Consider the following 15579-nt stretch of genomic DNA (forward strand, 5'->3'; position numbering starts at 1 on the left):
AAATAAATAAATTATATTATTATTATTATTTTTACTAAAACAAATTCTCATCTTCCCACTTAAGGAGAGGAGATGGCAACTTATTGGCCCCGGCAGAAGCACAGTCAGCCGAGGTTCAGGGCCCCAGGGAGAGAAACCGGCGTACAATGTGGGCAGAATCTAAGAGCACGTATTATGATTATTATTGCTTTTCGATTAATATTACTCTACAGTCAATGTGAATTGTTCAACGTGATGCTTACGGCCACCTTTTATCATCGCACCGCTCGGCACCCACAGGGAATTTATACACCCCACATGCTAAAACCTAAGTGGTCTCGAACACTGCAGTTTCAGAGGAGTTTCTTCTCGCGTACACTTAGATTGTAGAATAACCTACCTGCCGAGGTTTTCTCACGAGACTACAGTCTGGGGTTTTTCAAGAAGGGTATATTAAAGTTTCTTAAAGGTCGCCAACACGCACATAACATACCTAGTGTCTCAGACGTTCATAGGCTACGGTAACCGTATACTATCAGATAGGCCGTATGCTTGTTTGTTCTCATCGTAGTACAAATAATGACTGTCAATAGGTTAAAAGTCTATCATAAATTAAATTATTTTAATAATAAAAAGTGAATTTGTTGCATATCTACTGTATAAACCTAATATGTTATGCTATATTGTGTTTAGTTCTATGGTTATATTTGAAAGAAAGAAAGAAAGAAAGAAAAAATATTAATCAGTGCTTTTCAACATTGTTACAATATAAAAAACCAAACGAAAAAAAAAATGAATAAATAAAATTTCTATATCATTAAACTAAATTTAACATGTAAATAAACAATTTAACATGTAATTAAAATAAACAAAAAATAATCATTTTTTACATCCATATAGGCACTGAAATTGCTCTACTCTGCTTATATCGCTGGTTTTGAGTGGCACTAAAAAATATAAAAAAGGGGGAGATAGAGAGGGCACTATTTAAAATATAAATCATAATAATTAAAATAAAATTACAACTACAAAATACAAACTAATTACATTGTCATATACAAGAAAGAAAAAAAGAAACAAACATAAATAAATATAAACACTAAACATAGATACACAACTACTTTTCCGTAAGATTTATAGGTTAAATAGTTCACAGATAAATTCTTATATAGTACCTTATGGGTGATTATGTAATGATTAATGATTTTTTATTAATGTCATTAATCATTTAGTGATTGAAAACAAAAATTTATATAAAAAATTTTATGTTATATTATATTATTAATTAGTATAAAAAATCATAAATCACTGCCCATTTAGAATTACTGCAGCTTCGTTGAAACTCTCAAAGAAATCCTTATAATAATACCAGCATCAAAAATATTAAACTCAAGACAGTGTACAAAATATAAAACGCCATGAGGGCAAAAATTAAATTCCGCGATGCTTTTAAGTGCCCTTTTAAGCTGCGTAATTAAGAATTTCTCTTCTACCTTCCATCCTTCTGATTTACTGCTTGAATTATGGTAGTTGGCTTTTTTTTGTTCAAGGAAAAAAAGGGCCGAATTATTTTCCCGCAGTTAATTCAAGACTTCTGCTATCACTTTACTCTTTTCAGACTTCACACTTGCAGCGCTGGAGAGATTTCTTTGAACGAAACAGCGAAGTAAAGTTTTAACTAGCTCGGGTTCATTAAAATGTACTGCTTTTTCAGTGAATTTATACGGTTTCGATAGCTCACTCCTATTTTCAGAATAAATGTGCGAGTTTAAATGAATGGTGCTTTTAGCAAGTGTACGCTGCTTCCTCAGTGAATTCTGTTACAGATACTGCTGAAAGTAGGTATAATGCTGCCGATTATCTAGGCTTATCCATTTTTCTATTTTTGTTGTTATTTAATATAACGTAGTATTGTTATTAAATATAACGTACTATTGTTATTTAATATAATGTACTATTGTTATTTAATATAACGTACTATTGTTATTTAATATAATGTACTATTGTTATTTAATATAACGTACTATTGTTATTTAATATAACGTACTGTTCGCGCCTACAAAGATCCATCCAGCAATTTTATATTTTTTTTGTTATTGTTTAATTATTCATAAAGCGCTTATAAATAAGGGTACACCAATTATTACTTTGAAATTGAAGAGCAATGTCACTCAGACACTTTCTACTAGACAACCATTACATTCGCATCCATACATATAGTTATGCGCATTTTTATACATTCTACTAGCTATACCAGCAAACGTTGTTTTGCCTTAAAATAAAAAATAATAAGTTAGGGGTGGACTACCCCTTTTTTAAATTATATTTTACAAACACACTTAAATTCATAATACACTGCCCACATGAAACTCTGTTTACCCTCTGGTTTACTGGTATAAAATGCCTCAAGGTATTAAGTCCGCCATGTACATCTTTATTTGCATTTAAGTATTAATAAATAAATAAACAATGAAAATTATTATTGAGGCAAAACAGAAGGAAAGAGGGGGAGGAGAAGCCAAGTCTTAGCTACATCAAGCAAATGGCAGTCGTGTCGTATCAACATTTAAAGTATAAGATGGAAGATTATAGAAAGTGGTAAGAGATACCCCGACAAGAGCGTGGCTCTTAAATTATTAATGAAAGAAAGAAATAAATGTTTAATGAATAGTGATTAATTACAAGAGCACAATGTAACATCTAAACCCTTTTACCTCCATTCATTATCGAGACAAACTCTAAATCGACTACCAATCTATTAGTATCAATACTTCAGAACTCCCAAACACCATCCAGTAAGTGACCCATCCGCTCAAGTATGCCAAATGTAATTACCCAATGCAAATGTTTGGCCAGATCGCACAGCACCATTCTGGTCTGATGTAATTTGCACACCGTAATTGCATAATCATTTTGTGGGATCAGTGACGCGTTCATGTTAATTTAGTTGTTATAAAGAACTTGCCTGTTAAAATGTAAATAAGATAGTAGCCGATCTGGTATCTGATCTGATGATTTTTAAAATTGGAACGTTAAACAAAGTTGGTATCAAAATATAATAGGTACCATATTGATCTGATGATTTTTAAAATTGGAACGTTAAACAATATTGGTATCGAAATGTAATAGGTACCGAATTTATTTCCAATACGAATACAGTAAGTGCCTTTCAATCAGTTAGAAGGATTATTTAAGTATTATTTTTTAACTATTTAAGTATTTTTTGTTTCCGAACGAGCGGTAGATTAAAAAAAATGTAATGACTATCCAAATTGCTTCAATGTAAGTTTATTTGAATAAATGATTTTCTATTCTATTCTATTATTTTCTAAGTATTAGTGACGGAATGTACAGATATTTGCCTACGTATATATTTATATTTAAATAGACAGTTAAGTTTCATCACCCATATAGATGAGTAATGTGACGGCCATCACGTCATCATGTGACATCCATGATATCCTATAACACTAAGATATCATGGCTCTTATCCTGGAATATAATCATCTTATTATCTCATATTATCTCTTCAACCAAAATAGATCTCACAAATTGTACACACACTTATTTACTCAGATGACTTTGTACAAAGTAGATTTTGTAAATTTGCCGATAATATTATCTATACATAAGAGAAAAAAAATCAAAATTATTTACGTATTTTTGGTATCCATTACAAACACACAATCAAACATCATCAAGATATGTACAACAAGATATGTAAACAAACCTTTATTACTATAATAATGATAGTACAAACCCACGATCATTGGAAGTAAGGCAGTGCGCTAAAGTGTAGTCGTAGTCGACAAATATATTAAAAAAAAAATTGTATATACAGGTATTTGTTACAAAAGATTCTTCTTACAAATCACTATAACAGCAAAATACATTGAAAGGTCTCGCTTCCACTTGTTACTTTTTGTTCTACTTTGATAACCTTTTACGTTCAAACAAACAATATTTTTTACAAAATTTTTAATAATTCGTTTAAAAATTTATGTCTAGAGAATTGTTTGAATGATATAAATTCAAATGTATCAATAGATTATGTCCAAGCGTATTTTTATTCTATCAAATGACACATTTGAATCTTTAACGTGAATAAATTCTTAATTTTTTTTTTATAAAATTTAATTCGAGATATTTTTAAGAACAAGAGCTACACTACTAGGCTCCTACTAGATTTAGCTGGGCGACGAGAGAAACACAAGCATTGAAGGTGAGTATTGACGTATGGGTCACAAGTCCCGTGAACTGCTCGGAGTTTCCCTCCCTGCCACACGATGGACCCGGCACGGTGAATTCATGGAGTGCTAAAAAGATCGTCTCATAAGAAATGAAAGATCAATGTACCATTGTTTTTCAAAAGTAAAGTAGAAAGCTATAGCTATAAATATTATTTTACATTGCTGAAACACTTGTCCTGACTGATTGACTAACATATCAATGTATAGATAAACTAATGAATCTAGAAAATGTAAATTTGAATAAAGGTTCCTCCTCTCTTAGGAAAGACCTTTTACTAAAGATGGATGTCCCAATTCCTACGAAAACAGGGAGTTAAAGAGCTAACGGTTACTTAGCTGAATAAATAAAAAGTCTAGAATGCGGAAAATGTTTTTATTTTCTAAAAATGTCTGCTTCTTAATCATTGTACTGCCTTGGAAAACAGCCACCATCAAAACCTTCAAGACTATTCACCTGGAATTCATCTCTCAGAACACAAGCTCTGTTTAGGTTGGGACTAGATGGCGCTGTGTTGAATTCTCCAAGATAAAAAATAACCATTTATTATAGGTATTTATTAATTTATATGTACCAACAGTCTAAATAATATTTAGGCGTTCTGAGAAATTTTAAAATACTGAAGATTAACCTTTAAGGCTACTTTATTGGTTCCACGACTCTGGCTACAAGTGCTTCATGAATATTTTGCTAAGTATCGTAAAGCTAAGTGAATATAAATCCGCACCTTTTTCAGACGAGTCTCATTGAAATTGAAATCTTGTTCGTCTGTCCTTTTTTAGTTTATTTCTACATTTTAAGTAATAATTATACTTATAATATATAATTATTTATTTATTAAAACTTTAATGCACAGATGCACAAATAAAGGTGCATATGGCGGACTTAACACCTAGAGGAATTTTCTCCCAGTCAGCCATAGGGCAAACAGAGATTCATGTGGGCGGTGCATTATGATTAACATGTAATACATAATACTTACATAACTTAATAATATATATACATACATACCAATACATATACATACAATATATATACAAATCAACAATGAAAGTTAGGTTCCTGAAGGAGAAGGAGTAGAGGAAAATTAAATGGCATTGAAATTTGGAATAAAAGGAATTGCTCTAGTTCAAGGAACCTTTCCTTTACGTAATTTTGATTTCAATGAGAATTTGGAAGCGCTAGATTTAATGTCAAGGGGTAACTCATTCCAATGTTTGATGGCTTGTAATGTGAAAGATTTTGAAACGAAGCTTGTACGATGAGCAGAACGTGGATAAGTAAATTCCTACACGGACGAAGGTTGCGAAAGGAGATGTCCCCATGAAAAAGAAATCTGGTATTAAGATACTCGGGAGCGTTAGGATCGTGTAGTAAAGAATAAAAAGTACACAAGAGACGAACAATTCTGCGTTGGCGGATTGGAAGCCATTTAAGCTGAGCACGGTAAGAGGAGATGTGGTCGTACTTTCGAAGATTAATATCTGATTGTCCCGGTGGTCTAGCGGTTTAGTACATCTCCTTACATCCGGATGTTTAGGGTTTAATTCCTCGCTCGATACAAATAATTGTATTTCATGAGAATAATTTGTAACAGTCTGGGTAATATGCAAATAGGAGAAAAGAAAAAAAAAGAAAAATCACATATTTCTTAGTGGCGTTAAATCAGAACATCACACCTTACCGTAGAACAGACGCGACTAGTCTATGATAACCTGTATATTATCATGATTAGAGATAAATTTAGAAGAAGAGAGAATAAAAATTAATTTTATTCTCTCTTCTTCTAAATTTGTTTTAATAATTTTTGGAACCTCTTTAATATTACTCTTCCAGGATAAATTATACTCATTAAAGGACCTAAGACCATTGTGACTAACACTGGTTACTACTATAGTGCGAGTTCTGCTAGAGGGGAAGGCGATTTGTTAGTAATGTGTAACTTGTCCCATAAATTAAATACCCCATTGCTCGTCCCATGTCAGGTTGACCTCCACGAGCTTCCCCCTGGAAATCATCGTGATAAATTCCTGGCGAATTTGAATTCGCCTGACTGACCTGAGATATCAACCCCCACTGGTGCTCCTCCAGCGCATACGGCTGCACAATTCCATTAACAACATAAATAAAAATGCGAGTTCTACTTGGACTAAATTGCTCCGTATTCTTCATTTTAATTGGCCTCGGTGGTCTAGCATTAAAGCACTTCCTGTGGTCGCGGGTTCAATTCCCCGCACGGTACAAATAATCATACTCATAAATGCAAACATTTATATTTATGAGTATGATTATTTGTATCGGTCTGGGTGTTATCTCTGTATATTACGTATGTATTAAAAAAAAAATATATCTAAGTATTTGTATCAGTTGTCTAATATCCATAATACAAGTTCTGCTTACCGTGGGTTTAGATAACGCTGTGTTAATTGTCCAAGCTTATTTATTATTTTATTGTTTGATGACGTACATAAGTACAAATACAGCCATTTCTGTATGCATACACGATGTAAAAGTTACGGGAAATTTTCGCCCAAACATACTAAACTGACAAGGGAAGTTAAATAAAAGCTGGAATTAAATCAGTTTTGTGACTTTTGTAAATATATGACCGTGTGATGTGCATTAATGAGGAGGTTGTTTTGGAAAAGTATTGCATACTAGCGACCCGGCCTGGCTTCGCATGGGTCCAATTATTATTTTTTAATAAAATCAGGCCGTGTTAACCGTAGTTTATTTTTTGATATTTTTTTTAATGGTGAACTCTCCTGCTTTAACGGTTTACGCTGACAGGGTACTAGTGGAGGATGATATGATCAGCTTAAAGTCAGGTCCAGGTCCAGGTTGCCCCATCGTGACAAATTCATCAGGAATTTATCATGACGGTATGGTTTCCCTATGAAACCACATTTAGGTCAACCTGACATGGTACATTGCTTGCAATAGGGTCATAATTTCACAGTATTAACAATCGCCTTTCGACCCTATATTTTGTCAATGCTAATATACGAACTCAAGTCGACCTTCACGCAGTTCCCAATGGAAATCAAAGTAGTCAATCTTGGTGAAATCCAAGTTGGACTAACTGGTCCGACTACAGTTCGTCTATAGACGAACAACTATTTGCGACGAACGTTGCAAATTAGTGCTGTTCAATACTTACTTAGCTGATACGTTTCTCTGTTCGATTAAAGTTAATATTTTGTATTATTACTTACATTTGTACTGTAATAGCCAATTTTCTTCAATTTATACACCGCGTGCATTAAATAGATGAAAAATGGTAGAACTTGGATACAATTTATTGCAAAAGCCTACAAGAAGTTCCAAAGGCAATTGTTTTTAAGGCTGTGTACATTGTCATTGTTAAGCGTTCTTATTGTAGCAGAAATCGAACTTAGAGCCATCTCTCAATTTAGTATTTACTTTTTTAGCGATATTTCATTGAGGAATCACTTAGAAATATAACAGAGGACTGGATAACTGGGAAGATAAATAACCTAACATGACATATTGTAATGTCTAATATAATAATAATAATGTAATAATACATCAGGACAAATCACACAGCGCCATCTAATCCAAAGCTAAGCAGAGCTTGTGTTATGGGTACTAGACTATGGGTACTGATATAAATACATGGATACATTTTTTTTTATAAATAAATACTTATTATACATAGCAAACACAAACCGATACAAACAATCATACTCGTGAATACAAATGTTTGTACCGTGCGAGGAATCGAACCCACGACCATCGGATAGTAAAGCAGTGTGCTAAATCACTAGACCACCGTGCCTGTCATATGTTTTTTTATAACGGATTTTTATGTGTAAATAATAGTTAAGATTACGGATTATTTAGCTACCCAACCCGGTGTACATGTATTATACATATAAACCTTCCTCTGAATCACTCTAACTATATAATGAAACCATTTTTGATTGTGTTTTTTCATTTCCAATTGATTACTGACGATAGGGGAAGTAAAGATTAGAAAACGATAATTATTTTCCTTATTAAACAGTTACTATTATTTCATCATCATCATCATCGCAGCCGGAAGACGTCCACTGCTGGACATAGGCCTCCCCCAAAGATCTCCACGACGATCAGTCCTGCCCTGCTCGCACCCAATGCCTTCCAGCGATCTTGACCAGATCGTCGGTCCACCTTGCTGGAGGCCTTCCCACGCTGCGCCTTTCGGTCTGTGGTCGTCACTCGAGGACTTTACTGCCCCAACGGCCATCTGTCCTATAAGATATGTGCCCTGCCCATTGCCACTTCAGTGTCGCAATTCTTCTTTTACTATTATTTAGCTTTTAAAAATACATACAACCCATTTCGCCCTTCTGGCATCAACCCTAATTTTTTAATAGCGATTTTAATTTATATGGCAAAACAACGTTTGCGGTATCAGCTAATATATATATAATAATATCATATCATATTTACTATATGTTTATTTTTTAATTAAATTTAGAAGTAATTTCTAAAAACTATTTTTGCGCATGTGTGTCGAAGTTTTCGAGTTAAAGTAAACTATAATAATGAAACAGTGGTGAATTCTGTCCTGTCTGTGCAATACCAAATTAATTATTCATTGGGGCGATTTGTTCGGAACGCCTCAACGATTTACTGCCGTGTTTCGATTTAATTTCATTAAATTTAATTAGTATTTATATAAATGAGCTCCATTTTGGTGGTTCATTTTGACAAATTATTGTGGTACCATTTCACGGTGGTAATTCACTTTTGAATTAATTTAATAAAAGTAATTAAATTAAATATTGTCTTTATATGACGGCCTCGGTGGTCTATCAGTTTAATACATCGCGCGCGGTTTAATAGTCGCGGGTTCGATTCCTCCCACGGTGCAAACATTGGTATTCATGAGTATTGTTTATTATATTGGTCTGGATGTTATCTATGTATATTATGTATGTATGTATTTACAAAAAAAGTGTCTATCTATATTAGTTGTCTAGTACCCATCACAAAAGCTCTACTTACCATGGGCCTGGATGACGCTTTGTTAATTGTTAGTAGTTGTAGGGTTATTTATTTCCAACTGAAACAGCAAACAAACTGCTGTCTCATCTAGTAGTGGTAATAATATCGCAACGACCTCGGTGGTTTATCGGTTTAGAACATCGCCTTACTTATAACGGTCGCGGGATCAATTCCTCTCCCTCTCACGGTGCAAACATTTGTATTCCTAACGCAAGTGGACGACTATTTAAAAGTCCACATAAATAACCACATCCGGCTCGAAGGACCATTGTTACGTCCTGGATAGCCAATGAAACTAGTGGACTGTATTAATAGGTTTAATATAATAACTGTTATGAACAACGGACAGATTCAGATAAAATTTAGAATGGAGGGATTATTTGTAAGCCGGTAAATGTCGATGCCGGTCGGACAAGAAGTGCCGGTGTCCGCCACCGGCCGCAGTTGCCGATGCGCAGCACCGCCCCCGCAGCCCGCGGAGCGGTGCGTTGAGTGCGTAGACATACTGCCCGGGTTGAAGAGTAGTCTTCAATGAAGTGGAAGTGGGCACACGTTGTTGAAGGCGCGACGAATAGTCCCGTTCTTGGTTTTCACCTCGACGACCCTCGTGACACCGTCGCTGCCTGGGTAGACCTGGACCACACGACCCAGCGACCATAGAAGAGGTGGCAGCAGTTTGTCCTTAATAAGGACCAGAGTCCCCAGCACCAAGTTGCCTGAGGAAGTGGACCACTTTGTTTTCTGCTGCAGCATAGAAACATATTCTATATTAAAACGACGCCAGAAGTGCTGCTTAATATGTTCTATTCTGTGATAGCGGTCCAATCTAGTGATGTTGACGTCGGCCACCTGTGGATGCGGAATAGATGTAAGTGGTCGTCCAATTAGTAGGTGAGCAGGAGTAAGGGCAGAGTAATCACAAGGGTCAGAGGATAGCGGCGTAAGAGGACGGGAATTGAGTATTGCCTCTATTTGAGTGAGACATGTAGACATTTCCTCATATGTAAGATGAGTAAGTTTAAGTAACCTTTTTAGGTGATGTTTCGTAGAACGAACAACTGCTTCAGCCAGACCATTGAAATGAGGCGAGTATGGCGGAGCAAAGGAAAATTGTATACCTTCTTGAACCATATCTGATGCGACGTTTGAACTATGTAAAAATCTTTGCAACTCATTACTAGTACCGACAAAATTGGTACCGTTGTCAGATAAGATATTGCGCGGTTTACCTCTACGAGATACGAAACGGTTTAGAGCTGCCATATATGATTCTTTCGTGAGGTCTGTAACCAGCTCCAGATGAACAGCTTTCACTGCTTGACAAACAAAGATGCTGATGTAGGATTTTATTAATTGACACCCTCTCCCTTTACGGCTCGCTATCAATATGGGCCCGGCATAATCTACACTAGTGTTATAAAAAGGGAATTCTAGTAGTGTCCTTTCTGTAGGCAGCTGTCCCATAATAGGCTGTAGGTTTTGTGCTTTATATCTGAAACATGTAATACACTTGCTAACGATACTTTTAGACAAGTTTCTGCCTCCTAAAGGCCAGTAATTTTGCCGTATATTTGCTAAAAGCAATTGTGGGCCGGCATGCAGAAGACGCCTGTGATACATGTCAAATAGAGCCCTAGTGAGATGGTGTTTACTACATAAGAGTATGGGATGTTTAATGTTGTATTCATATGGGGAATTGTCAAGCCTGCCACCTACACGAATAATGTCGTTGCCATCCAAAAACGGAGACAATGAAGTTAATTTATTTTTACGTGGCAGTGGTTGTCCTGACTTAATGATTTCAATCTCTACAGGAAACATATCGAGTTGAGCACTACGAATTATACAAGTTAATGAAGCTTGTAGTTCTTCAATAGATAAATATCCATATCTTTTGTTATTTTTATTTTTTAAATTGTATATATATCTTTGTAAATAGGCTACGATTCGTTGTAAATAGTTAAAATTTGAATATTTAATAGTTAAGTCATGTATAATAGAATAACATTTATGTGTATAATTATTTGAATTGTCAATAAAATGAGATAAAACTTCCGGTAAATCTTGGTCTATGTTATCGTTAGGCATTTTCGGCCAGTGACTAGAGTCGTTGGAGAGAAAAGACGGGCCTGACCACCATAAAGTGGAGTCGATAATAAGATTGGCTTTAATCCCACGGGACACAAGATCTGCTGGGTTGTCTCTCGACGGTACGTAGCTCCACGAGTATTTAGCGGTTGCCTCTTGTATTTCGTTAACACGATTTCTGACAAAATGTTTAAGCTGATTCGGTGGGGTAGACAGCCACCCCAAAACGATCGTGGAGTCACACCAGAATTGACATCGAGAAATAGGTACAGTAAGAGAGTCCAGAACCTTAGTACACAGTCTTGTACCTAAAAGCGCACCACATAACTCGAGACGAGGAACCGTTGTGGGTTTGATAGGTGCTACGCGGTTTTTAGAGACTAATAATTGCACATTCACTGAACCTTTGTTGTCTATGGAACGAACGTATAGAGCTGCACCATAAGCTTTAGTCGATGCGTCCGTAAACACATGAATTTCATATGAAATTGAATTGTCACATGAAATCCATCGTGATATTCTCATATTATTAAGATAATTTAGAGTGCTAGAAAATGATGACCACAGATCTACAATGTCTTGCGATACCTTATCGTCCCAACCGTATTTATTAATCCATAATTTCTGCAGTATTATTTTAGCTTCCACAATACAGGGACCAACAAGGCCCAGTGGATCGAAAATTTGACTGATGACAGATAGGATGTGACGCTTTGTGATTAATTTATTTGTATCAATATTAATGGAGAACGATAGGGTATCTGTATCACACAACCAGTGTAAACCCAGGGTTTTAGATGACGCGTGACTATTATTTGAGAGATCTAAGGTATCAATTAAATTATTTGAATTACCTGTGAGTTCGGATAAAATCTCAGGGCTGTTAGACTGCCATTTCCGTAAATTAAAGTGTGCAGAAGACATAATAGAAATTACCTTTTTGCAAAGCTTTACGGTATCGGGAATAGTATGACTACCGCTTAGGTAGTCATCCACATAGAAATCGCGTTGTATGGACATCCTTACATTCTCATCGCTCGCGCCGTCTGCCAAACTAACTAAACATTTTGTCGCTAAATATGGTGCAGACGCGGTGCCATACGTCACAGTATTTAATGTATAATATTTAAGAGGTTCCGTAGGATTTTTACGAAATATAATACGCTGTAAGGAACGCTGCGAGGAATGTATTAATATAGCACGATACATTTTTTCTATGTCTCCTGAAACTACGTACTTATGTTGCCTAAAACGTATCAGGATAGATAAAAGATCGTCTTGGACGGTCGGACCGACCATTTGAATATCATTTAATGACACTCCAGAAGTGGAAACGGCAGACGCGTCAAATACAGTCCTTAATTTAGTAGTGGTGCTCGACTCGCGGATGACACCATGGTGAGGTATAAAATAATTCACGGTGTTTTTTGAATTATAGTTAAATTCTTTATCCTCAGTCATATGACCTAAAGATTCATACTCGGACATAAATTGCATATATCTATCCTTATATGAGGGGTCTCGCTGAAAGCGCCTTTCTAGCGATAAAAATCGATTTTTGGCCATATCGAATGAATTACCTAACACCTTAGGGTCAGCTTTTAGTGGCATTGTGACGACGAAGCGACCGTCTGCGTTACGAGTCGTAGTTAAGATGAAATTCTGTTCACAAGCGCGTTCTTCTGATGACAACGAATGCTTCGGTGAAACAGAATCGAGGTCCCAGAAACGGTCTAGGTTAGGGTCACTAATGTCTTTCGTAAAATGACAAAAGTGTGAACTAAATGAATTGGTATAAAGAGCCACGGGGCCAGACACAATCCATCCTAATTTTGTTTCGTACAATTTTGGTTTATTTTTACCTAAATCGATATTGCTACTACCAATTATGTTCCAAAATATTTCAGCCCCCACAAGGATGTCTATGGCTGACGGAATATTGAAAGTAGGGTCAGCTAGATGTAACCCTGCGGGGATAGGAATATGAGAAATATCTATTACTGAAGATGGTAGCACTTTAGTGATTTCCGGCAAAATAAGACAATTAATATTGACCTTATAGTCACTGCAATAAGATTCGATTTCGAGGTTACAAGACTGTGTGCTATTAGTGGTCTGACTGTTGATACCTGTCACCGTGGAGCTCGTACTACGCCGCGACATACCCAGCTTGTTACATAGACTGTGAGTGACGAAGTTGGCTGTACTACCGTTGTCCAAAAGAACACGGGCGTCGTGCCGCTCGCCGCTGTTGCTCACCACTCTCACCAAAGCTGTGGACAGTAATATGTGCGAAGAAGTAGCAGGCTGTATAGCATCGGCAGACAAGGCAACGTTGTTAGATGTTGAAGGCATATGAATTTGAGGCAAAGGTATTGATTGGTCTAAGTGTAAAAGCGTGTTGTGTTTACTTTTACAATATTTGCAACCAGATAATCTACACCTTTTTTCTATGTGACCAGAACGTAAACAATTCATACAAACTTTGAATTCTTTTGCCTTTTTAATGCGTGTTTCAATAGGCAAATTCCTGAATGTTTCACAGGTATATAACAAATGATCTAGAGAACACATAGGACATTTTTTGATAATTAAGTTTGTATTTGTATTACTGTAATTTTTATTTGTAGCTATAATAAAACTTTTAGGTTTAAAATAATCTTGTTTTGTTAATTTTGAGTTTGATTTTTCCTCTAATGTTTCAAGTAAATCTGCTTTATTGCTTATAAATGTACAAAACTCGGACAATGAGGGTGATTGGGATAAAGAATTTCTGAATTCTTCCCAGCCACGGCTAGTTACAGGATCTAATTTGTTAGACATCATATAAACAAGTAATGTATCCCAGCTGTCAGTAGGCTCATTTAATGTTTTAAGCGCCCTTAAATTTTTATTTATTAAATCTATTAATTGTCGTAACGAACTACATGATTCTTTTTGTATGGGTGTGGCATTAAATAAAGCTTGCACGTGATTATTAATAAGTAGACGGTTATTGTTATAGCGTTCGCATAACAAATCCCAAGCTACCTGATAGTTGTCACTTGTGAAATCTAAATTTTTAATTATCTCTGCCGCACTCCCTTTAAGGGAGGCGCGTAAATAGTGGAATTTATTTATGGGATCTATGTCTGTGTTTTTATGTATTAAGGATATGTAGGTGTCCCTATACTCAAGCCAAAACTGATAGCTGCCATGGTATTCAGGAAGGGCCACCTTGGGAAGTCTGACAAAATTACGAGAACCATTCCCACCTTGCATCGATGCTGCGCCGCCTGAAACTGCACATTCGAAGATCTGTTCGCTAGGCGCAACGCTGGCCAGTAAACTACGCGCCCGCGCCACTAGCGGATGGTACAAGTCCTCAAACTGTTGGCGAGCAACGTAGGCCTCCTCGACCTTAGCCACCGATGTATCTAATGACTCAATTTCTGTCTGCAAATTATCAAAGTCCTCGTATAAGGCATCAATTTTAGCAAATCGGCTTTGTAACTCTAAGCGCTGTAGTTCCGACAATGATTGGCAACTGCTAACTATGTCCAAATAATTGGTAAAAGTAGTAAGCTTAGCTTTCAAGCTGCTACGTTTTTTAATCAATTTAAACTCATCAGCCATTATTGCAAGAAAGAGAAAGTAATCAACTAAATTTAAAATTAAATTAATACGTAACAAATTGCGACAGTGCGAATTGAAAAGAAATAAATACAAATATGCGCAATAAGCGATAGTAAAATAGTTTCTATGCAAATTCCAAGAAATACGGTCCGGTCAGCCTTTTGTTCGCAGCGACTGACCTTTGGACGGTCGCCGATGCGCATCTAGGTACTTTTAACTATGCAAGCGATAGTTACTACAAAGATGTGAATCTAATGCGAAATGAGTAATATAAACATGTAACACTTAAATAAAAGATGAAAATGATTATGATTGAAAGAAATGAAAGCTAGTGCTATAAGAAATGAAAGCTAGTGCTATAAAAAATATTTATGGATATAGAAGGAATTAATAAGGAATAATTGGAACGACTCACGAAATATCCTTATCCTTATCCACAGAATGACTTCCAATCCACCGAAGACAGCAACTAAGTCCCGATGTGTTTTAAGCACCTCCGGGTTAAAGTTCACCAATATCGTGTCTTGATTTCAATAACGATCTTCTAGATGTTCGTAGGTATGGCGAGTTTATTTCCTAAAGGACCAATGTTACGTCCTGGATAGCCAATGAAACTAGTGGACTGTATTAATAGGT

At 35.9% G+C, this 15579-nt stretch overlaps 1 protein-coding gene across 8 annotated transcripts; it reads right to left on the reverse strand.

The window, feature by feature from the left end:
* Nucleotides 1-9641: 9641 nt before the first annotated feature.
* On the reverse strand, nt 9642-15085 carry LOC131855010 (uncharacterized). 8 transcript variants are annotated; one of them, XM_059206220.1, is made up of 3 exons: nt 14583-15085; nt 13539-13601; nt 9642-10553 (listed from the first exon to the last, which is right to left on the reverse strand). In XM_059206220.1, the coding sequence occupies exons 1-3, from the start codon at nt 14941-14943 to the stop codon at nt 9769-9771; spliced, it is 1209 nt and encodes a 402-aa protein (XP_059062203.1). In that variant the 5' UTR covers nt 14944-15085; the 3' UTR covers nt 9642-9768. The 8 variants fall into 8 exon arrangements, with proteins under 8 accessions (XP_059062203.1, XP_059062202.1, XP_059062205.1 ...); XM_059206219.1 differs by having other exon boundaries at nt 9642-10556; XM_059206224.1 differs by lacking the exon at nt 9642-10553 and adding an exon at nt 10643-10732 and having other exon boundaries at nt 13458-13601.
* Nucleotides 15086-15579: the final 494 nt, after the last annotated feature.

Source organism: Achroia grisella, unplaced genomic scaffold, assembly GCF_030625045.1.
Source record: "Achroia grisella isolate CSIRO2021 unplaced genomic scaffold, CSIRO_AGI_Agris_v1 utg1294, whole genome shotgun sequence".
Classification (NCBI taxonomy): Eukaryota; Metazoa; Arthropoda; class Insecta; order Lepidoptera; family Pyralidae; genus Achroia; species Achroia grisella.